The sequence below is a fragment of the Corylus avellana genome, chromosome 3 (genome assembly GCF_965113065.1).
Source record: "Corylus avellana chromosome 3, dhCorAvel1.hap1.2, whole genome shotgun sequence".
Classification (NCBI taxonomy): Eukaryota; Viridiplantae; Streptophyta; class Magnoliopsida; order Fagales; family Betulaceae; genus Corylus; species Corylus avellana.
This window is the reverse complement of record NC_142492.1, coordinates 5,973,365-5,998,919: the sequence shown is the minus strand read 5'-3', so window position 1 is coordinate 5,998,919 and position 25,555 is coordinate 5,973,365. Positions and strand designations below refer to the sequence as shown.

General features: G+C 36.1%; 2 protein-coding genes across 2 annotated transcripts; one reads left to right on the top strand and one right to left on the bottom strand.

Moving 5' to 3' along the window:
• The first annotated feature begins 5,129 nt into the window (after positions 1-5,129).
• Positions 5,130-11,112, top strand: LOC132175195 (ubiquitin-conjugating enzyme E2 35). The gene is made up of 8 exons (XM_059587063.2): positions 5,130-5,281; positions 5,542-5,569; positions 5,748-5,834; positions 7,521-7,579; positions 9,997-10,038; positions 10,133-10,206; positions 10,590-10,687; positions 10,785-11,112. The coding sequence occupies exons 1-8, from the start codon at positions 5,246-5,248 to the stop codon at positions 10,820-10,822; spliced, it is 462 nt and encodes a 153-aa protein (XP_059443046.2). The 5' UTR covers positions 5,130-5,245; the 3' UTR covers positions 10,823-11,112.
• A 2,391-nt stretch (positions 11,113-13,503) lies between these two features.
• TTL1 (tetratricopetide-repeat thioredoxin-like 1) lies at positions 13,504-17,943 on the bottom strand. Its single transcript, XM_059586450.2, has 7 exons — positions 16,525-17,943; positions 15,696-15,891; positions 15,415-15,596; positions 14,991-15,324; positions 14,704-14,908; positions 14,501-14,607; positions 13,504-14,367 (listed from the first exon to the last, which is right to left on the bottom strand). The coding sequence occupies exons 1-7, from the start codon at positions 17,484-17,486 to the stop codon at positions 14,215-14,217; spliced, it is 2,139 nt and encodes a 712-aa protein (XP_059442433.2). The 5' UTR covers positions 17,487-17,943; the 3' UTR covers positions 13,504-14,214.
• Positions 17,944-25,555: the final 7,612 nt, after the last annotated feature.

The following is a 25,555-nucleotide window of genomic DNA, read 5'->3' as shown; positions in this document are numbered from 1 at the left end:
TATTGTTACACTTTATGTTCTAATTTCTTCTGTTTGTCGCTGTAAATTAGCGAGTGTTATTCGATGTATCTCACTCCAAGCGGATCTCGCATAGGTTGGACTCATTGTCCACGTCCAATGCACGATCTCACCAACTAGGCTACCGGAGTCTCCTTAGAATTTTCACGCTTCAAGTTTTAGGGTTCTTGACGGTAACCCTATAGACTATGTTATGGCAAAGCTCTCACTCAATTGCGCTTGTCACACTCGAATGCAATACAAATTTTAGGTCTCGTTTGGTTCGCGGAATGTCTAGTCAATTGGAAAAAGAATAGATATTACTAAGAATAGAAGAGTGTGTAACAGAATAGTTATTCCTATTCCTTAATTTGGTAACAACACATGCAAAAATTAGAATTGAATCAAAATTATGAAAACTCCCATATTATTATTATTATTTTCAAGCTCATAAAAAAATTAAAAAACCTGAAATAAAATAGACAAAAGCGGTCTGGGGTAGCCGCGGCCACCCCGATAAGCAACAGGGTTGGCCATGGCCACCCCATAGGAGCTCCATGGGTGGCCACGGCCAGCCTATAGGAGCTCCAGGGGTGGCCGCGACCACCCCAGAGGAACTCTGAGGGTGGTCTCGGCCACCCCTGAAGCAAATTTGGGGGTGGCCGTAGCCACCCCAAGATGCGATGGGGTGGTCTCACCACCCCTAGACGGGTCGTGTGTGGTCCCTCGAGGCATCTGGGGGTGGTGCGACTACCCTCGACCTGTTCTGTGGGTGGTTGACCACCTCAATGGGTGGTCAAGCCACCCACTTTTATTTTTTTTATTTTGTTTTAAGTTTTTTTTTTAAAATTATATGAGTATTTTTGAAATATGTATTACATCCTGTGTGTATAAGATTAATAGTCGCATGAGAATAAACTATTCTCAAGAATAGTGTGTTATCAAACAAAAGAATAGTTATACCTATGATTAGCTAGTCCATTCTAATGGTCTATTCCACAAACCAAACGAGACCTTAGTCTAGTTACCATAACGGTTCCCTAACTTTAATTTTATTGGAACTAGTGGCTCATATTAGAACATCAGTGGAAGGCCAAGTAGACGGGAGAGTGGGAGGATTTAGGGTTTTCTTATATATATGTTATGATGTAACCCTCAATCATTAATAGAAAAATACAGTCGCACTCTCTGTGGACATAGACACATTGCCGAACCACGTTAAATCTGTGTTTCAACTCTCTCTTAATCCCTCTCTTTTCGATTCTATATTGCTCATCATTGTTGTGCACAGTAACAAGAAGTTTCTTAACGCAGTTACTTGTCAAGCGCTTATCTAAGATCTCACATTCTGTGCAACTCTTACAAGTCTTATCTTAGCTAAGCTAAGGCAACATTCCCACACTTATTGATTAATAACTAATATACATACTTGTATTTATAAAACCTATTTTTAATAATACACCCGCATATGTATAAGTGAGTTAACGATTCAAACCGAACGAATCGAGTTGAATTTATTACAAGCCGAGGTCACGATCATTATTGGAGGTGAGTCAATTTTAGCCGTACTAAGCCAAGCTGAATACAACCCCCACATAACCGTCCGTTAGATTAACGCATGCAAACAAAACATGCCTACTTTCGCTGGAAGTAGAAAGCTTTGTTGGGGCCTTTTCCACGCATATCGCCTATGCCAAGTTGTCAAGAATATACTCCATATATGACTTTCTTTCTTTTAATTTATACGTTCTTTTTTCAACTCTCTATATAATTAGAATTATTTGACATGTGATGAGTACCTTTCAAAAGGATAGATTCCATGTGGGTCTTTATTTGGAGGTTTTGCGATTCTCCAACCCCACTTGTAACAAAAATCAAAAGTTGTTGAGTAAGTTTTAACTTGAACCAAACAGAGAATTCAACAAGCTTAGCATTAAAAGAATGAAAATTCAACACTACTGCCCAAAAATGGTATATTCATCAAGCCTCTTGAAAAAAATATAAGCAAGATTGCCTTCTCTCGACCTTGAAAATTTTTCTTTACTCGTCATTAGAGAAATCGACATTATTGGCAAAAAATTTCAGAAAGATCGAAATCGATCAGTCAGATTACATCAACACATTGTCACGAACTCACGAGGGGCGTACGTATTTTAGTTTCTGTTTCAAACCTCATAGATTTAGGCTAGAAGAAGAAGAAGAAGAAGATGACGACGATTTCTCAAGGTGTTTAAGGTTTACAATTTTAAAATGTGTAATTTGAAAACGTAATTTTTAAAAATGCAATTAAGTGTTTAGCAAAATCACAGTTTGAATTTTAAAATTGCAGTTTAACCTATAAAATCCTGCGTTTCAAAAACTCATTCCCTTACCTGCGATTGAAAACATAATTTTTTCTACGTTTTTAAATCGTAATTTTATTAAAAATGTAATCCAAAACGATCCATTTTTTGCAGTTTGGTTTAAAATTGCAGTTTTTGTTTAAAAAATCGCAATGTCAAATGCACTCTTAGACTTTTAGTTAAAACGCTGCATTTAAATTATAGGCGTTTAATATGCTATTGCCTACATCACTCCAAAACGATGCGTTTGAGGTTTTTATATTAGAGCTGACTTCTCAACTTTGTTTCTATAGCGGCAACAATATATAAGCTTAAGAAAATGACAATGGAGATAAGGGGTACTGTAGAACGTACAATCATACCTTTTAGAGTTTCCCCTCCAAGTTTCTCCTTCAAAGTCCTTCATTTCTTTTACTAGAACTCCCTTTCTCACGCTATAACTATTCTTTTTTCAAGAGTACTCAACTCACAACTCTCCATCTCTCGTCTCTAAAAAATGAAGAAGGCATTTTGCCTTCACTTCGTGTGCAAAATGTTTTGACATGGTGCACTTGTGTTTGAACGGCATATGCTTTCATTTGAATGGCATCGGGTCAAACACATTAAATTCACTTTAAGTTATCATCACATCACTCCATTCAAAAGTTGACATGTGGAAATATCGTTCCGATCGAATGGCACGTTAGCACATTTGAACGAGACTTGACGACTGACATTAAATTGAGCACCCAATCAATCTATTCCACACATGATGAAATCTTGGCCGTCCATCTCATTCGAAGATTTGATCTTGGCTTGACACTTGGAGATGGTCTGTTGTTCAAACATCATTTTCCAGTATTCAAACGCGCTCCACCAAGGATTTAACAACCCACCCAAATACATAGCAAATCTTTTACATATCACTAGTTCAAGCCCGTGGTAACAATATGGTCTTTAAACTACATGTGTGCATATTGCATTAAACCACTAAACACACACACACTCACGTATTTTTATACCCTATTTAGTTGATAATTTAAGGTTTTGTAAAAGCACCCAAACAAGTTTTAAGGTGTTTAAATGCCCGGCTTGAAGATGTGGTAAATTAGGGTTTCAAAGCACTTACCTTTAGGGCTTCCAACCGTAATGATCGATCGTTCTTTAAAACCATTAAACGGTACAACTCTATACATAACGATTAATCATTACTTTAAAATGATTGAATGGTGGCGGTTTGCTTGCAAATGAAATTTGGCAATCTAGATTATGATTTGCATAAGAGTTGCCTTCTTCTATTTATGGTTAAAAGTTAGGTTTTTTGGGTAGATAAGCTTGACCTTGCTATGAAAGGTGTGAACCATTAGTGCTAGCTTTCATTTTAAACCCTAAAACAATGTTTAAACACCTACCTTTCCACACCTAAGAACATTTCCTTGGTTGTTTAACAATGATAACATGATTATGGTAAGAAAGTTAGGACCTTTGGAGTTTTTAAGTTATGTTTGTAACTTTGATTATTTTTTAGCGTGTATGCATGTTGTGTGGATCCTCTAGGAGTGTGTGACCTCTTGGGGCCTTGGGTAAGTGATAGATAAGGTTTTGTTAGGATGAATTGGGGACATTATGGGGCATACAGATAAAAAGACTTGAAGAACGATCGAACGTTCTGGGTATGATCGAACGGTCCACGAAAGACGATTGATTGTTCTCGGCAGAAAGTGTAAAATTAGAGTTTTAAGTGCAAGATTATAATTTTTGCTTTGTATCGACTAATATTAGAGCATGGCTTGTAGAAATGAGAAGTTTGACCTTTTTGGTATGTTCGAGGTTGGATCTGAGTGTTCGAGGTAAGTAATTGCCAATGGAAATGCCAAAAATGTTTTGTTATTAGGCACATATATCTTATCTATAAATTGTGCATTTTGATACTCATGCGTTTCATAAATTATGTTGTTAGCTTAACACTTTACAACTAATGATTTACTACTGCATTGATATTTATTGTTTAACATGAAATAAACTATGTTTGGCTATTTATAATTGTTATGTGACGTACCACCCAAGAAAAAAGAGGAGCAAAATCAGAGGTACATACACACAAATATATGGACTTGACCAATAGCCCCATACTAATAGATTTTAGATTGCCTTGGATTCAATGGCTAGAGTTACTAGTGTGACCATCCACAAATGACGGTCACACTCTAGAATATCATTAGTGATATGGATTACCCGGGCTCGAATTTGGTTAGACCATTATGATGACTAGCTATTGTATCTCAGTGGGGCGCGGTGTTTTACAAAAGATTCTTACCAAGACACACCAACCTCATTGTAAGAAGGTTAAGGGTATGAATAGACTATATGCGAAAGGTTATGGATTATTAATAATTTAACAAAAAAATCCTAATAGATGAGTGATATTTATATCTCTAACCTTCTTTTTTTTCTCTCAATTAAAAAGAATAAAAAATAAAATAAAACAGAATAGTTAAAGTTGGTAGTTAAAATTGAAAATAAAAAATAATTAAAATGAAATAAAAAATTATAATATTTAAAACTAAAATAATGAAAAAATTAATGTGAAGAAGGCCACTGTGAGTCTGAATACTCTAAAAGTAGAATCGCTGTTGGAGTAAACTAATCGAACAAACAGACTAACAAAAATAAAAATAAAAAATAAAAAATAATCAAACAAACTGAGAAAAAGTACAAAAAAAATTAAAAAAGAAAAAGAAAGAGAAGAAAATAAGAAAAAAGGGGGGGCCAAAATCATTTGTGTTTCGCGCAATAAAGCCTCCAGAAATTCGTCTAATCGTGCCTCCCAGCTTGGTGCTAGTTATTCTCTCTCTTTCTCTCTCTCTCTCTCTCTCTTTCTCTCTTTGAACCCTTCTGCGTTTTGCGTGCTCTGTAATCGACCTCGAATGGCCAACAGTAATCTCCCCAAAAGAATCATCAAGGTTTGTATCTCGATCTCCTTCTCGATCCCCCTCTCAATTTCCCTGATCCCTCTCTCTGTTTGGAAACCCAGAAAACCACACAAAACAGAGTGAAAAACTCGCTTAGACCGAGCTGTATCTTAGATTTTACAACAATTTTTCGTTTTCTTTTCTGATCTTTCTCAACAACCAAACGGAGCTCCAGGATTGGTTGTCTTTTTGTTTGCTTTTATGTGTGATTCTTGATTGTTTTTGATCATGGTCTTTTCTTGATCTAACAGGAAACTCAGCGCCTCCTAAGTGAACCAGGTAATATTTTCACTTCGATTTTCAGTATTCTTTTCTATTTTTGTTTTTGTACGATAGCTTCAGAATCCTAAATATACATATACATTTGCGCGCGCGCACAATCACACAAGAAAAACATATTTATATGTAGGGTTTTAAGGGTTTTGTTGGCTATCTAATTTGTGATCTTCGGTTTCAGCGCCAGGAATTAGTGCATCGCCGTCGGAGGACAACATGCGATATTTTAATGTAATGATTCTTGGCCCGACGCAGTCTCCATACGAAGGTAATTAGTTGGACGCGTGCAATTGGAACTTCTTGTTTATCTTAGTGTTGTATCTTGGTTGGCTATGCGTTCTTGAAGAAGTTTTGTAGTTCTTTGAGACTGAATGCCAAAAGTATTTTGAAGAGTTCGTTGTTTTAGGTTGTTTCCAGATGTCAATATGCACTTTTGAATGAAATTTTTTGTGCACAGTTATGGGAAATGCCCGGCAGAACATTTTCTTTTTGAGGTGATATTTCCACCTTTGATATTAGAAAGCGGCTTTCAAAATGGGGTGGCCCTTAATTTTCATTACCTTTGTTTGCAAGTTCTGGCTCTATCTATTGTGCGGAAGATCGATGTTAGAGACATGATGCGGGAATGCTAACTTTATGTTTTTAGGTTTTGATATATATACATATATATTTTTATAAGTACTCCTTGGTTTACATTTTCCTTTCTTAATCGTCTTAAAGGTCAATTAGTTTGGTTGAAAAATCTGAGTTATTATCTTAAATACGCCATACATATGTAGCCGGTATCCTCCTGTACTGAAGAAATACGTATATAAGTGGATTACCATATTTATGTACCAATGTGTTATAGATCATCCCACATTTACATTATGCCCTGACAGTACATCAATAATTTATTTTTTCTTCATTTTTAAAAATTAAAATTGAGATAAACATTCTTATAAAATCCAATTTTAACTTAGTTGAAGGCCTTTTATTTAATATAAAACAGAGCAGGTTATGCGTTTGTTTCTTATTCATTCGTGATTATCTGAGCCACTTCTTGTTTACTGTGTTGGGAGCAAATTGTATTAGTGATTCCTCTCTCTCTCTCTCTTTGCCTTTACATAAATGCTCTTCCAAGTGGTTACAAGAGCTAGTGGTTTCTTTTGAGTGATATAGCTTTCTGTTTGTCATTTGATAGAAATGAGAAGTAGTGTGGTTTTGAGCTCCCTGCCATAAATTTCGTTTGACTATATCAATTGATAATCATGCTATTGGAATACTCATGGAAAGAGAGGCTAAACAAGGATATGATAAGCCTTTCACTGTTTAATTTGGGAGCCTTAAAGATCTCACCTTGGGAAGGGCATTTGTTGCTTATGCTGGGAATATGTTTACAGTCTTGTGAATAATTGTGGGCTTTGCTGATGTATGACATCAACAATATGTAACTGCATGAGCATGGAGTGGCTTGCTGCTTGAGAAAGCATATTTAAAGATCCATATTGAGACAGGTGTTGAAGCAATTAGTAACACATCATCCGCATATGCTATGGGTTGTGATGCTATACACAAAGTTGATTCCTAGATAATTATCATATTGCTGCCAGTTTGTAAGTCCTTAGATTTCTATTATCAACTATGCAGTATTACTGTTGCAGTAACTGTTTAAAATTTGAGAAAGTTTCCTTTTTGTGCATTGTACTGATTAAATTTGTTCTGTGGTGGAACTGAGATAAACAGAAGTAATAGTATGTCGGAACTTGTTTATATTTTGATATTTTAGAGGGCAAGAAAATCCAATTATTACATTTTTCATCTTTAGTCAAGATGTTGTCATTAGTGGTCTGTCTTGAGAAATTTACTTGAGGGGTAAAGTAAACAATCTCCTTTCCTTGCTCTCTCTCTCTCTCTAATATAATTTTTACTTTTTAGCAACATAATGTGTTCTCTTTTTGAAATATCTATTCAGGAGGGGTTTTCAAGTTGGAACTATTTCTTCCTGAAGAATATCCAATGGCTGCTCCCAAGGTACTTTGATTTGGGTTCATTTCCATCTGCACTGGGCTTTCTTGCGTTTGTTGGATGATGCTGTTTTCATTGTACATTTGGCTGTTGCCTTTGATAAATAAAGCACATTCCATTAAATGGTTAAAAGCTAGAACCTACTGCAGAGTGTGTGCTAAAATAACATTGCCGAGGGTAGAGTAGTATTTAGTCTTAACATGCAATGACACAAGGTATAAATATTTTATGCCACATTGTTTGATATTTGTATGTTCATTGAGAAACCTTGTCTTTCTGACCTTTACATCATCAGTATGTAGAGATTTGTATTTATCAAGAAAAAAAATGTAGAGATTTATCGAATGCATATTCTGAAATCCATTTTCAAAAAAAAAATGTTGACGTTCATTTGTTCCAAGCATTTATTGAATTCTTTATGCTTTATGCTTTGGAATTTGGTGATATTCAATACCTTCTTGGTTGGTATAGCTAAAAGATGGAGTTTATACCAGATTGTTGAGAGTGCTTCAAACAGTGGATGGAAGCTTAGGATCATAAATGTCCCCTGAAAGAATAGTTTTTGTAGGACACTAAGGTTATGTATTGATGGAGAAAGGAGACTTTAGGATTTTTGGGTTTCTGTTTGGGTTTATTAGATGTCAACAGAGAATATCTAGTGCAGGCTCAAGAAATTGAGTAAGAGCAGGCGGAGGAAGAAAATCTACTAAAGAAATTGAAGAAGTTGATGGAAGTTTGAGATAATATGTACAAAGAAAACCAATTATCTGCTCTCTCTCTCTGAGTCAAATTGAAGGTGATCAAGAATCTTTGGTGTGATTTAGAATTGCTTCAGAAGGAATACACCTTTCAGGGTTGCTTAAGCATGCCTAGGCACACTTGAAGTGCAAAGTGCTGGGAGAAAAAACACATTTAAGTCCTGATGCGAAGAGCATGTGATTTCAAGTACCTAAAGTGCAGAAAGCTGCATATATATATATATATATATATAGAGAGAGAGAGAGAGAGAGAGAGAGAGAGAGATACTACACACTCCCACTCTCACACTCCTAAGTTCATACACCTAGACGTGGGACTGAAAATCACCATTGGATCTGAAACCAATTCAAACTCATTATTGATTAGTTGTACCAACTCTCTTCTTAGGGTGTACTGCACTACACGTAAGTATGTTTTTCTTATTTGAAGTCAAGAAGAAAGACACCACCAAAAGTTCAAGATGCCATTTCAAACAAGCATTTTTGTTAGCTCTTTGTTTCACTTAGAAACAAAATGTAGATTTAGTGTTTTGATTGTTTAGTAGAGTAGTATGTTATCACATTAGTTATCATAAACTTCAGTAGTTTTGTATTGAATACTGTATTTATCATCATTTGACAGTTTAGTTATGTGGCATTGATTCAACAAGAAGATCCTGCAGGGGAGAATGCTTATCTAGTAGACCTGAAGAACAAAAATGACGTGACATGTATTTGAAAAATATGTGCTTTACTTCGATGAGGTGCACGCTTCCGCCTTGCACTTAGGCTCCATGAGGCCTTTAAGATTTAAAGCATCTGTTATAGAGAGATTATCTAGTTGTTTGGGGACCAATTTTAGATAAAATTTCACTTACAGATAGCCTCACATTGGTTTTTTGGGGGTGAAATCGTCCTGAGCAAGATTTCTAATAATTTTGAACCTGGTTATTGTCTTGTCTTTTCCTGGAAACATTTCTTTCCCGAATGATGTCTGGAAATGTTTAATGCATGGAGTAGGGGCTCATTTAATTTTAAGATTCGATGTTCTGAAGAAAATGACTCCATGGTTTTTTTATACTTGGAATTCTATCTTGCTGAACCTCTTTTAGCCATTTCAACCTTTGTTTTTGGAGTATATCCCTATGTTGGTAGATGACTGCACATGCAATCTGGGATTGAATCATGGATGGCTTGGTTTATTATGGGATATAATCATGGTATTAATAGCTATGAGAACTTTTTGATGTCACCCAGGGCAGTGGAAGGGGGTTTCTGTGTTCATGATACAGACTCGGCTGTTGTTGGGGTGGGATTGAGGTGCTTTATGGTTTCATATCCTGTAAAACAAACTCTTAAGAAATATATAGGATTGGCAGATCAGGGCAGATTGGCACCCTAGAAGTCACCCTGTGAGACTCATTGGCTGGCCAATATCGAGTTTGTTTTCCCTGCTGTATATTGTGCTATGTCTCTTGTCATATTTTACCTGTGTCCCCCTGTTGCTAACATTATACTACTGATGTGTGCTTCTACATTTGTGTGCATCTATTGGTCAATGGTTTCTCCCTTACTGTACCCCATTTCGTAAATGGTTATGTTTGTGTGCGCTTGTTTTTGTAATGTGTTCAATCTACCTTGTTTTCCTAGTCATTTGCTGAGTTAAAACTATATTCTGTGTTACAGGTCCGATTTCTGACCAAAATATATCATCCTAACATTGACAAGGTAGGCTATGTTTGGTAATACTTTTGTACTCTTTTTAAGTATCATTAGTTATTGTTATATCTTGTGCCTCTTATGAAGCGAGTTATCTATGCAGCTTGGAAGGATTTGCCTTGATATTCTGAAAGACAAATGGAGCCCTGCTCTCCAAATAAGAACTGTACTTTTGAGGTATAATTAGCTAATGATCTGATAACTGTATCTAGGCGCATGGTCTGGAATCTGTTCTCCTGAACAAAATTGCTTGTAGGAAACAATTCATGGGCACATTAATTGCTCTTCGTAATATCAGAAAAAAATTGATTGACATATTATTTATATCCATGGGGAATTAAAAAAAAAAAAAGTCAAAAATATTTTTCAGCTGTTCATTTTAATTATCTTTCCCTTTTCAATCCAGCTTTGACCGACAGTAAAGTTTGAGAAAATTGATATTCCTTTGGAGAAAGCTACAGTATATGAGTTTGCATTATTTAAGTATGTGTTTTTGTGGAGAAAAACTGAGATTGATAATATTGAAGTTGTTGGGATTGTTTTTTTTTTTTTTAATATAGCATTCAAGCACTTCTAAGTGCCCCAAACCCTGACGATCCACTTTCTGAAAACATTGCCAAGCATTGGAAATCAAATGAGGCTGAAGCTGTTGAAACAGGTAATTTTGTTAGTCTCCACTTGTCAGTTTCTTTAATTGAGGTAGTCGAATTAAAGTTCTCTCTCTCTTTGTGTTGTATTACTATTGAACATTGCAGCGAAGGAGTGGACCCGTTTATATGCGAGTGGTGCCTGATGACATGGTGGAAACTTTTGCTTCCCCAAAATGACATTAATGAAATGTATGCTATTCACTGTCAATTTTAAATGAAATTTGGGACAATTGATCTTTGAACGATCGTTATTTTGATATTCTCTCAAAGCTTCTAGTGGCCACTTGTTAATTGTTTTCCTCTAAATGAAGCATTGTGGAACTTGTGTAATATGTTCGGCCATTAATCTGGCAAAATATTATATATAATCATCACTTCTAGGTTGCTTTGGCCAAAATTATTATGCCATGTATTAACTAGATGTTTTGACCTATCTGTTGATCTTCTCCATTAATGCTCCACTCTTATGTGTTATATAAAAGCATTTTATTCATTGCTATGGATGTTTTTTGAAGCCACCACTGTCTGTCTTGCGGCCCTTTTCTGAAAATAATATATATATATATTATGAAAATTATTTTTGGTATTGAAGTGGCAGCTTCTGGAAGCTTTGGACGTGTGAAACCAATCCTGTTCTTCAAGTTGACCTTGGCATCTGTTCTACAAATCATTCAATGTCAAATGGCAACTGTTCTGGTTTTGTTCCTCGTGTCCACAAAGGGTGCAATAGACATTTGGACGATGCCACAAGCATCCAACTTATTTTGAGTATTTTCGAATTGAATTGTATGATGCTATGTGTGTTTTCCAAGAATGCCCGTTTTGATCGGTATACAAATGGGATTGAGATTCACAACTATTAGCTTGCTAGCAATCTTTGCGGCAAGAATGCCCGTGTTAAATCTTTGGATCTCAATCTGGTTTTTTATAGCGTAGAAAAAGACTAATCCCCAAGTTTAGCTATTGCACCCTATATTTCTTTCTGAAAAAACAACAATTTAGATGGTTCTGTTAAGCTTGCCTTTGTAAATTTTCAATCTCTTCTTCAGCGAGCTTCCCTAGTTAGCTCTCAACTCCAACTTGAGCCTCGCCAACTTGGTGTATAGCGATCCTCCATACTTTTCTCAACCAAAAAGTAGGAATCTGAATGGTTTCGTAACTCGAGGCATCTTTAACAAGCTTCACTACCATGGAAGAGTTATTAGAAACTCCAATCGGCAGCAATTGAGCCACAGAGCCTAGGAATAAGTTCTCCCACGTGATACTATCTAAGAGTATAATTCTCTCCTTTTTTGTTTGACCAACTATAAAAACTGCCCATCAAATCTCAGATCTTCCACATATGAAATACTCGACCCAAATTGCTTATTATCCAAAAATTTAAGGTGAACCTTTTGGATAGTAGCGAGATAACGATGAATGCCCTGCCCATATAGTTGAGGGCTTGAGGCTTTTAAATGTGCACCACTTAATGGTGCCATACATTGTTCACTATGTTTCAAAACCCTAATTTGGGCTTTTTTTTCACTATTGCTTCAAAGATCCATCCCAAGGCTTATCCATGAAGAGCCATGAGACAACAAATTACTTACAAGGAAGGGTGTTTGTATTACCATTCAATATGTATAATCTAATGAATTTCAAAAAAGATAGAAGAATAACACACCAAATGCATATCTATTTTCATATTGCTAACCATGTTTAAATTTATGAGTTTATCTGATATTTATGCGAAAAATAATTCAAGCACCCCAAATTTAACTGGGCTACGCAGATTAACTTAGTTGCTTGTGTGCACAGATTTCTTTTAATTATCCCAACATATATGGAAGAAAAAAATTGCAAATGCAAAAGGTTTTTAATTTAGAACCCAACTTATCAGATAAGAGATGATTACTCTTAGTGAATAATCCCAATTTCTATATAAAAATAAATAAATAAATAACAAAACTTTCTCCCAAATTAGATTGAAAAACACGTGATTTTCATATGCATTTTTAACACTGCAACCATTTTAAACATAAAATAATAGTGAATATTGGATAGTAGCACACGAGTAGTATTATGCCACATCAGCATGACGTGATTATGGTGTGAAAAACATCAATTTTCTTTTACACAAGATATCCTCATACTCTTCACAAAACATATTTTCAAATTGGAATTAAATAGCCGTTGACAAATCCATGCACCGAATTTCCTTTTTTGGGGGTGGATTAATTGTTTGAAAATCAAAAGCGATCCAAACGCTTGTAAAGTTAGTAGTAAGGAGGGTTTTTTTTTTTTTTTTGGAGGCAAAGCAAAAACGAATTGTCCGGTAGCCAATCAAGGGGCTCAACGCCGTTGAGAGAAACAAGAAAAAGATGACAAAACTCAATTCCAACGGCACACACCTACGTGGCCACCCCTCCGCTGATTAAGGTCCACTAAATTGACGGTGGTCACCGCACACATTACATCGCCGACCAATTGCACTTTTTGACCTCCTTAATTACGCGGAAGAGAGAGAGAGAGAGCACTTTAAATGCCCACATGTGAACATCAACCACCACCTCTCACACGGATTCCTCTCTCTCTCTGTCTCTCTCTGCCCCCACATTAAATCTTCTAAAGTACCCATTAAAGGTTATAATATAAGTTTATTGTTGAATAAACGAATAATTAGTGGGTGACAAAAGAATTACAAGCAAATGGAAGAGAGAAGAGCAATGAATGTGTCAACTACCCAATCCACCCTTTCTTTATTTGAAAACACATGTACTTTCTGGTTAGCAGATTCATGGCAATGCAGCTGGAATTAAAGAGAGCTTGAGAGAAATGGAAATTGTAAGGGAAAAATTGGGAATTTTTTTATTGATGGAATTGTTTAGGAGAAGAAACAACAACAACAACAACAATAATAATAATAATAATAACAACATCATATTCATCCTTCTTTCTCTAACCCAGTAAGTACCCACCACACATCCATCCAATCTCCCTCTCATGGCTTCCAATTCTTTTTTTTTTTGGTTTTTTTTTGTTTTTGTATATATCATCACATATATACATGTACAGAGATCCTCTTCTACCAGCCAGCCACCACTCTCTCTCTCTCTCTCTCTCTCTCTCTCTCTAGAATTTAATTAAATTTTACATACTTTCAATGTTTTTCTCTGGGTGAAAGTGGGAAAACAAGAACGGGGGGGCTGGCCTAAATGAAAGTGAAAAAAGAAATGATCCGAAAATCAAAAGAAGCAAAACAAAAATACATAGGGGTTGTTGGGAGGAAGAAAATGGAACCAGAGAGCAATGAGGAATGAATGAATAAATAAAAACTGCAAAAGGAACTAAGCTATTTTTCTCTGGGTTCCACTGGCATTGGCTGCTAATGAATATTATTTTGTTCTTCTGATTATGACACAGGTATCTGTAAACCTTATACGGTGGGGAAGATGGATTGGAAGAGTTCCCATGAAACTGGGGGGATTTTGGGCAGCAAGAAGAAAATATGCAAAATGGGCAGAGAAGCAGTACAGTCAAGAGACAATTTGTTCTAAAAGCTGTAATGCCTCACCGAATGTTCTAGCACATCACGACTTGGGCGCACAATCTCCTTCACCCGGACACCATTTTTGTAAATCTTGAAGGTCGGAACAAACCTCACATTCTCAGCACTTGCCACTGTTGGGCTCTCTTCAATATCCACCTATCAACAAAACACCATGGAAAGTTTGCATAATAAGAAGGTTTGGAAATTTCAATTTCCTCCTTTCTTTTATTTCTCTCCCAATTCATAAAACTAGTATTAGCAAGTACACAGACAGTTGGGTCATTTTTACCTTGAGGAAATTAATGGATGGGTAGCGGCTGCATAATGTGTCCACGAAAGGAGATATTTGCTTGCATTGCAAGTCAGAGGCCGCGTTGAAATGAACAACCGACACGCCTGCAAATTTAAAGTTTTATTATTGCTTGTGTTGAGAACATTGCAAACTGATTGTATTTTCAGGAAGGAAAATACTAAAGTTTTGAGAAGGGCTACCTGGTAGAGATATTGCAGCTCTGAACTGCTCATGACCTGATACTTCCTCCACTTCGCCACCAAACTTCATATTATAAACTTCTTCCCCACGGGATTTCTTCAATGCGACTTGAGCATGGAATAATGATTCTGCAACTTCATTGTCATCAGGAAGTTCCATCCTCAAGACCTCATAATCTCTCACAGCGTCCACCCACCTTTCCAACTACAATCCATCATCCACAGTAAGTAACAAGGTAAACCATACAAATTTGAAAAATGCACAAATAGAGCAAAATTGAAAGTACCTTGCTGTTTGAGGCAGCCCTTCGAAGAAGGGCTTTTGTGTAAGTAGGTTGGATGCTTAAGGCATGGTTGCAGTCCTCAACGGATCGCTCCCACAGCCCAAGCTTAAACCAACAAGCTGCCCTATTGCAGTAAAGAAGAGAATTGGAAGGGTCAAGCCTGAGACCTTCACCATATGCAGAGCAAGCTTCAGTGAACCTCTCAGATTTGAAGAGATCATTGCCACGCGCACGAGCTCTCGACACCAACCTAACATTTTTAAGCATCACTGCAACTTCAACATTCCGGGCATCAATCTGCCCAGCTTTCTCAGCAGCTGTAACTGCATTCTCAAACCTGCAATACATCCATCATCCATTCTTCACTCTCCTACAAAACCCTTTTGCCCTCCTATATATCTGACAAAGCTTAAATTTCTCAACTCACCTTCCCAATGCCATCTCAATCTGAGCTTGGACAAAGTATAGATAAGCTTCAGAAAGCATCCCAAAGAATCTACTCTGTGAGCAGGTGGTAGATGGTTCTAGTTTGGGAATATTTGATAGGCTTGATTCTGCATCATCAATTTGGTGGAGCTTTAAAAGGGCTTCCGTTCTACACATAAAGAGCTGTAAATTCAATTTGAACCAGTTCAGCCATTTATTAATGTGGCCTGCAACCAATTTCTTAAACCACACTAAAGAAAAATATTAGAAATGGGTTTCTACCTGTGGAGAAAAATCAGCTCCAGCAGCAATGGCAGCATCACCTTCCCTCAAAGCACTCTTCCAATCATTAATCCTCCGGGCATCTGTGCATTTGTTTAAATGCTTCTCTACTGCCTGCAACTTCTGCAACTCTGCTGGATCTAGCTGCACTCCTGGAATACAAAGGTGCCTCCTGGCATTCTCAACCTGCCCTAACCTGTTATGAAATTGAGTTAAGACAGGTACACAGAAAATTTGAAATATGAATCATAATTCACCTACCTTATTTTATCAAGTAATCACCAAAAGACCAGAATCAAACAAACTTGATGAAATCAACCAGCACAAGACTAACACAAATGAAGTTCCATTGGGCCATTAGAGATATAGATAAATCACAAATCTATAAGCATCAATAGAAGGATTGCATTGTCCTAAAATACAGATATATGTTCATATGAGTTCAGATTTTTTTTTAAACAACTTTCACAGCATATAATACAGAAATTATCTAATCCAAAGATCTTGAACTGAATTTCTCATAACATTAACCAAAATCAAGCGACAACAACCAGAGGACGATTATAAATAACAAAAAACCCATTTAAAACGCTCAATACCCAGATTCAAACACAATGATTCCAACTTCCAAGCAACTTTGCTCCTACCTATAATCATAGTAAAACCAGAAAGATCAGAAACAGACCCACAAAATGCATTAGCCAAAAAACCAACGACAACACGACATGAACTAGATCTAACAACAAAAGAGGAAGACCCATCCCCACCAATGCAGGCCAAAACAACGAACTAAAGAAGCAAAAAGAACTCAACTTGAAGCATGACCCACCTAAGAAAAAGAGATGCCAAGCGATGGTGAGCCCTCCCATAATTGGGATCCAACCTCACCGCCTCCTCGCACTCCCTCACCGCCTCCCCAAGCCTCCCTAAACCCGTCAATGCTGCCGCGCGGTTGCTCCGGTACGCTGCATTGCCAGGCGAAAGCGCAATTGCCCGATCGTACAATCTCAATGCCTCCCCAAAATGGCCCCTTTTGTACTGCTCGTTCCCTGCCCTCTTCACCTCCTCCGAATCCGCACCCACCATTACTTTCCTCACATACTCTCCGCCACCGCTCGACCGCATGGTTGTGGGACTTGCATTTGCGTTAGCGTTTGCCGACTCCTTGGGACTCACACCGCCCCGCATTATGCTCCCGTGCCCGTAATTGCCCGACCCGGATCCTAACACGTCGGTTCTGGAGCTCCGGTTCTGAGCCATACCCGTTTTGAGGATTTTCCCGGACGGGCAGATGTTGCCGGTGGGAAGGACATTTAGCAGCGGTGAATTCACGGAGCTTTGGATTTGAGCATGGCTCTGACCCGAGTATATTAGCGGGGGTGTGGATCCGGAATCGGATCTGTTATGACCCGGTTTGAAATTACGGGCGGTTGCGCTGGATCGGAGACTGTCACCGGCCGTGGGACTGCTCTCGCTGGACCCGGAGAGCTCCCCGGAGTGGTTGTTGGGGCCGGAGTCGGGTCTTTTCGCGAGCTGGTTCTGGCCGTTTCGGCCGGATAACGATCCAGACGAGCTGGAGCTACTACTAGTGGTGGTGGTGGTGGTGGTGGTAGTGGCGGTGAGTCCACTGCTGGTGGGTCCGGCATGCCGGATCCGGAGAGGCGAAACCGGCGAGCCCAGATCGAGCTCTCGGAAATCAGGCTTATTAACCTCGCAACTCAGCGAGTCCCGGAAGCGATCGTTGAGCGCGTCGAGCCCCGGCTCCGAAATGGGCTTCCCGGAATGCGACATTTTCCCACAAACCAAACAAAACCCAAAGCTCCAAATTTTCAAAAAACTTTGCCCCTCTCTGTCTCTCAAAAAAAAAAAAACTCCCCTTTTCTTCTCCTCTCACTCTCTATCTCCCTTCCTCTTTCTCAGCAATGTGCGTGAATGAAAGTACGAACAATATACAGATAGAGAGTCAGAAGAAGAAGCTTTGAAGAATACATGAACGAAAACACAGAGAGAGAGAGAGAGAGAGAAAGAGATGGGGATCTCGTGATATAAAAGGAAGAAGCAAAGAATGAATGTGAGTGTTAGAAGCGTCTTGAGAGAGAGAAAGAAAAGGGTTTTTACAGAAGAAAGGAAGAAGAAGGAAAGAGAAAGAAAAAAGAGAGAGAGCTCTTTTATATTTTCTTCGTTTTCTTTCCCCTCTTCACCTGCTTCTTCACGAGACAGGTTTCACTTCTCCCCTCTCTCTCTCTCTCTCTTTCTTTATTATTTTCTTCCCATCTCTTCCATCGTACCCTACTCTTCCTCCACAATTCGCTTTATTTCTTGTTTTTTTGTTTGGATCCCCATCTCACTCTCGCTCCACCCACTGTGACACTCACTCTCCACTCTCTCCCCCATAAACCTCACTCTATCCATGTATTGTTTTTGTCATCTTCCATATCAATAAAATATATTAATTTTATTTCTCTTTCTTTTCCAAACTTCAATTGTTTTTTTTTTCCCAGAAAGAAGTTACCTTAATCGTTAAAAACATTCCATAAAAAGCCACAGATATTTCACACGCGCTAATCCCACGCGCCGACGAGTTACTGATAAAATGCCATGATTTGTGTTTTTCCCCGATCTCTTTTATTATTGCTGCCTTTCTTTGTGCACTCTTCCTGCAAAAATATTAACTCCACTCTTACACCCGCGTACTAGTCCCCAAACAAACAAGTCCGGAGCCACATGGCGATGTGGCACTTATATGGGCCCCACCTACGTAGGCCCCCACATAGATCAAATCCTAATCAAAGAGTCTGTGGATCGTCAGATTTTGTGGCGCTTCATTAATATGGGTGTGCTGCCAATGCATCAAAACCCTCCGGAGTGTTTACATTTACTTAATTAGCCTTCACATTTAGGTTTCCCATATTAGTCAAAGGTCAAATTGTCAAAATGCTATACACATTCAATTTTTTTTTCTTTTTAATTTTTGAGTATATTTCTTGACAGAACAGTAATTTAAATAGAATTTTACTTTCACGTCAAGAAATATACTTTTAAGAGCGTTAAAGTAAAATTGTGTATTTTTGTAATAGTCAAAAGATTGTTTCATCATAACAAACTAAGGAATTAATTAATTGCTACAGTTCTCAGTAAATTTGACAAGTATTGTAGCTATCTAGTACATAAAATAAAAAATCAAATAACAGAACAATTATGATTCTGTACTTTTATTATTTTTAAAAAAAATAAAAAGAATTTGTGGAGCAAGTTTTTTTTATATATTTTTAAAAAATAATATACAAACGCCAAAAAAAAAAAAAAAAAAAAAATCATAGCATTTCTAGTGCTATATAAACTCTCTAAAATACAGTGCGAGTGCTCTACATGATAGGTTTATTTTTTAAGTTTATATATTTTTCTCTGCCATCGATCCTAGATTCCTGTACTTTCTAGATTTTTTACTTTCTTACGCAAGCCAGAAGCCAACACAAGATTTAAGGACACTGCTTAGCGAATTACCCAAAAAACCCGCAACTATCAACTTAATTACGAAAATGCTTCAAACAAGGTTTATGAACACCGCCTAATGACTTCGATAAGCTCGAGAATGAGGAAGAAAAATGTCAACAACTTGCTTTTAAAACTAACGTTCTTGTCAAGACAAATCAGAGTGGCATTGTGGTGGATAGAGTGAGGGTAAGGGGTACTGTGGGAAATTCGAGTGGGAGTCTCGACAGAAGTAGCTGGCCATGTGCAGGAGAGAGTGGCGTGCCAGCTGGCCCATTCGGGAAAAAACTTGAGCCAAACAGTGGCGTCCAGCTAAGCAAAAAACGGGGAGAGTAACGGCGTTAGCACGATTCGCAGAATATTCGTGCGATCGTGAGTGTTATCAGGTTACGGACGTTAAACCGGAGGGGAACCGGATGGTGACAGCAGAGGAGGAGGCCAACCCCAAGTGGTGGCAGAGAAGGGGAATGATGAGCAGGCGATCCAAATCATGCCAGGTAGGCAAAACCCACACGTAGCTTTGGGCAAAGGTCTTGTGCAATTGTGGTGCACCATAGGCTAGGTGGACCATCAGGTTTCTGTCCGAAAGGCACGTGTTGGTCTCGTGGCGAATCGCTATAGAACAGATAATGTGCATGTGGCAGCACCAGGGCACAGGGTTTTGAGTTGTGTCTTGTACCACAATGATGACGTAATAGAGTATTGGCCTAACAAAACAAAAACAACAACAACAATAATAATAATAATAATAATAATAATAATAAAAAGGAGAAATGCATTTTCATAGAATGTCCAAGGAAGTCCAATTCAAAGAAAGTGAGCCCCTTATCCCCAATGGGTTCTAATTGTTAAAAACTATTATCAAATGCCTTGAATCTCATATTTTTATGCCCTTTTTTTTTGGGATAAATACTAAATTATAAAATTTTGTTTTGGAGTTATACAAACAATCTTCTTATATTTCATATTATTTTATAGGAAAAAGTATGTATATTTTCTTTTTTATTGTATATTTTCTTTAACTAATATTCAATTGATTTTTTTTTCTTTTTTTGAATATGGATTTTCATTTCATTTTATATGGAAAAATCTAGAGTGAAAACTCTAAACAAAAATAGCAGAAAGCTCTAGGGTTACAATATTCTGAATACTTCTGGGGACCTCTTAAACTTTTAATGTCCTCTGGTTACAATTGATAATGTCCTCTTAAACTTTTAATTAAGAAAATATTCTTTTCAAACTATCAAGAATTGATAATGTCTTCCTAATGACGAAAAATACCCTTAATAAAATAAAAATTCATAATTAAAAAATAAAAAAATCATTTTTTTAAAGAAAAAGAATTGATATTTTTTTGAATTAATTGAAGAATTTTTGTCTTATTAAAAAAAATAGTCATTTTTGTCTTTTTGCCGGCCTTAAGAAGAAAATTGTCAATTTTTTTGGTAATTTATGAGGAACTTGTCTTAATTGAAAGTTTTGTGAAGGATATTGTCAATTAAATGGTAGTGGTGTGGTGTCGGGGGATTTTGAAAGTCTATGAAATAGCATCAATACAAAAATTTAAATATGGAGAAAATGCCAATTTTCTTCAACGAAAATACAGGAAGATGTAGGAGATCATCTTTTATCTATGGCAGTGGTGCAGTAAAAAAAAAAAAACTGCTTTGAGAAGTATTTAGGGCTGCTAGTAGTAGTTAGAAAGTAAAAATAAATAAATAAAAGAAAAAAAGAAATAGAACATTTAAAAGTATCAAGGAAATTATATGGAATCAACTTAATGGTTGGAAGGAAAGAAATTTTTAACACAACTAGAGGAGATTCTTCTTAAAACTGTATTGCAAGTCATTCCAACTTGCATTATGAGTATTCTTCTTAAAAAATAGCTAATTAAGTCATATATATATAAATTAAGTTTGACACCTATGGCTTAACCTGTCATCTATAGTTTGGCCCTTTCAAATGAAACATCCTAATTCTGTCCCTTACGAGGAATATTATGGAGCAAAGAAGATGGGTCAAACAAGAAGATGGGTATGAGAATGTGGATGCTCGGGAAGTTGTTGATGCTTTGCGGACGGAAAGTCATTGTTGGAGTTTGATTGATGATACAAAGACCATACTCAATAGTCTACAATCATGGCACGTGAGACACACCAGAAGGAATGTGAACATGGTAGCTCATTGTTTAACAAAAATGGAAAATGTTTGGATTAAGGATTATTCCGTTTTTATCCATAATATTGTAATCAGTGATCGAGAAGCTTTTTCTTAATTTAAATGAATGAATCTAAATTTAAATAAATAAATGAAGAAAAATACAAGACCAACACAAGTTGTTCCTAATCCAATGGCTCACAAGCCTCACATGCATCTTGGCTGCTCTGCCGCAATGATTTATCAATTTTATCTGAAAGTTTGATTGGTTTCCTCCTATAACCATCGCGTATGTGTTGGTACTTTTTAGTCTTTCAATGTCAAACATAGGTATTCATCAAACTACCTTAGTGGCTTTATTAAAAAATATATATTTATATATATAAGCGTTATTTTAAAAATTTTAAATTTTGTTTTGTTTAGAAATTAAGTAAGAAAAGGTAGTAGAAGATTGATTTAATAGTCTAATAAATTAATAAGTTACGATTAGTTTGAGATAATAGGTTTAGTTTTCCCTTGAACATTATATCTTCTAGGGAAGGTTCACTGTACAAGGCCCGAAAATGCATCCTCATAGGGGGTTGAGTCATATTATATGATTATGCTTTGCCTTAAAAAGTACTACATTATTATTATAATCCCTTGTTTTTCTCAATTTATTTTATTCATAATTAAGGCTGGGAACCCGGCAGGAGGCATCTTCTATTTATGCCACCTCCTCTCTTTTTCCCTCATAAAAATTTTAAAAAATAATAATAAAATTATATATATATATATATGCCTCGTGGCCACCAACCCGTTCAATATTGGAACGACCCACCCCAATAATGAGTGCATTTTGAGGGGTCTTTAAGAGTGACAAAAGTGTATATATGGAGTTGGAGGTTGGTTGCTGTTGATGCATTTTTATGAGCATTGGAAATTTGGCACAGCTAGATTATGCAACAGCTTCCTTATAAATTTATTACTCAAAGGTTGCAAATGCACTATTCTTTTGCCTAAAGCTCAAGAAATTAGCCAAAGGATACTTCTTTTGGGAGGGGGGGGGGGTGGGGTGGGGGAAAGAAATTGTAGGAATATTCTCTTTGGAGCTTGTTTATTTTTCCTCACATGATAGTTCAACCCTTTTTTTCTTTCTTTTTTGCTTCTAAGATGGGTTGGGTGGGAGTGCTTTTGCCATGAAATTGATAAAAAAATAAAAAAATAAAAAAATAAAAAAAAAAGGAGGATGGAGAAGAATGAGAGAAAGGACCGGAGTAAATGTTCTAACATTTTTCAATTAAATATGACACTTGGAATAGAAAAAGAGTAGCAAGTTAAATATGATGCTTGACTTGGAAGGACTCAAACTTCATCTTGCTTTTTGTCAACATGGTAAAATTAAAATGAGAGAGAGGGAGGCATATGAGTCTTATATGAATTCTTTCACGCTATCGACTCAAATTATTAATAATTTAGACAAATAATTGATGCGAATCCGAACTCAATTCTAGAAGCGATTCTTATTGTGTGAAGCATATGAGATTGGAATTAATGATAAATATTTGAACGATTCAACTTTGTTTGCTAGTGGAAATGAATATAGTTCATCATTTTATTTTGGCCTAATTTGACTCAAAAGTCAAAACTATGCATGCCCTTTTCAACCCTTTTCAAACTGTCCAAATAAGTTAATCAACCCTTAATTTTTGGATAATCTGCCTGCTTTGACTAAATCACACCATGCATTGATACCCATTTTGTACACGAAAGTTAGAGTAATGTTAAATTCACGTTAAACTTCTACACTAACTTCGTATCGTTGATCTGACGTATTTTAAATGGCTTTATATATTAGTTATTTTTTTTTAAAAAAAAAAATTATTAACTATTTAAAATATGTCATATCAATTAATATGAAATTGATATTAAAATCTAGTGTGAATTCGGCCTCCGTTTTTGAAACGCAGCATTTTTGTACCACTCCACGCCGTTTCAACACTTATAAAGTTGTTTAATAACAAATCATTTTTAATTTTTTTTGGTCATTAGAGGACCATTAGACTTGTCTTTTTCGAACGTTTCTCTCTTGGAATGAGAGGATCACCCTTAAATTTTGATCGATCTCCTAAAATAATCCTGATTTCTGGATTTTCCTAGAGGCTAGAGTTGTACACTTTCTTTTGCTTTTCTTTTTTCCCAATTAAATTCTCTTCCTCTCTCTCTGTGCCCACAATGTACTCGTCCCATTGAATCTGACCCACAGTGAACATAATCATGCATGCAGAGACGGCATAATCTAGATGTGTCCTTTATAAGAAGATAAAAGGCATAATTTACTTTTGAAAATTAGTTTGCAAGAAGAAGACATTTAAGTGCTTTATATATATATATATATATATATATATATATATATATATATACGACGGCATACTATATTGATAATAACTTAATAATAGAATTTTGTTTTAGGCGATTCAACTCATTTATCAGTATTCAATGATTTAATATTATGCATATACATAGTAACAAGACATTTTATTCTAGCATACATGTCACTTCCTCCGTGTCTCGACCACAAAAAAACAATCAATTCAATCTCATATTCAACGAGCTGTGTTCGATCACATACTCAACATAATGATTGACTCTAATATCAAATAATACAAATCTCAATCAAAACTCACCTTTAGAAACCCGTTTGAAAGAGAATGGTGGTCAAGAACTTTTATACAGACAATTAAAATTACATTTAGGCCATAAAGAACACTTAAAATCGTCAAGTTGCCTAAGCTTAGAAAAGATAGACATGAGAGATGTCTGGTTTTTTCTTAAAGAAAAAACTAGAAATTGACTCCTTTGTACTTGGTAAGACTTGGAATGTCTTGTTTTTTTCACCACCAACCAAGCACCGACGCTTTAACCTTTGCCTCTTGGAGGCCATTCTTTGACAAAGTTTTTCAAAACCCTTTTTAAATGTTGAAAATTCTATTTAAATATCAATTATCCAAATGGGTCACTTTTTTTTATTTTTTATTATTATTATTTTTTATATAAAAAAGAAAAAACAAAGCACTTCCCACCATTTTTTTTTTTTTTTTACATATCCACATATGGAGAGAAAAAAATGAAAAATATTTAAATTAATGACCTATACTTTATAAAACGTGCTTTTAGCTAATTGAACTACTATTTAAAATCAATTTCTAACCAATACTTTTCAAAAGATAAAGTACAAAACACTCTCCAAGAAATTTTTTTAAAAATAAATTAAAAATGAAGGGTGGCTAATTAGAATATTAGAAAGTCGGCAATCTCTAATCCAAATCCCTAATATTATATTAATATACGTGAGATTTATTCTGTACATGTTATGATGTACTTGAAGAATAGGTTGAGGAATCAAATCCATAATGTCTTGTCTCCTGTTAGAAACACATAAAAAGGCATCACTTTCCGATGTGTATGCGTATTTACCTTTGGAAGTGGGCTTCTCTCTCTTTTTGTAAAAGAAGATACGGAAGAGTAATTAATGGGATGGTGGGTGGGGTGGATTGATGGAGAAATGAAGCAAATTCAATTCAATCTCTACAAATAAATCACCATCTTTTTGTAGCATTTGCTCAATCTTCACTTCACAAGCCTTTGCAACTCTCATCTCCCACATGGATGTGCAGACAAACTTTTATGAACAACTTAATTATGCTTCTTCAAGTGCATGCAAATTAGTGAAGCAAAGTGTTTGATATGTGTGCCTTTGCATTCATTAGTTGATCTTAGATTATTACACTATCCTGAAAAAACCATAAAAACGTCCAATTAAAACGGGACACCTTGTATTTAATTACTGAAAATGATTAAGAGTGAAAATAGGAGTTGGGACTCTCAAAGAAAGTAAAAGAATCTCCAACAAGAGGAGATAGTCAGGCAGCTCCAAATTTATTTGAACAATATGTTTATTAAGGAAAAAAGATATGTACGATTGGATGCCGTTAGGACCTTTAGATTAATTTTTAAAATCTATTTATATTTTAGACCTTGATAATGTTTTATATATTTTAGAAATTTCTAGAAAATAATTTTTGTTTCAATTTGCTAAATCAAATTTTGATATTTTTTTTGTAAAAATAAAATAAAATTACTATTGGTGTTGAAATATTAATTGATGTTATGTTAAAATGGGTCTAGATCCCAACTTTAAAAATAATTACATATCTGGTGTTGGCATAAAG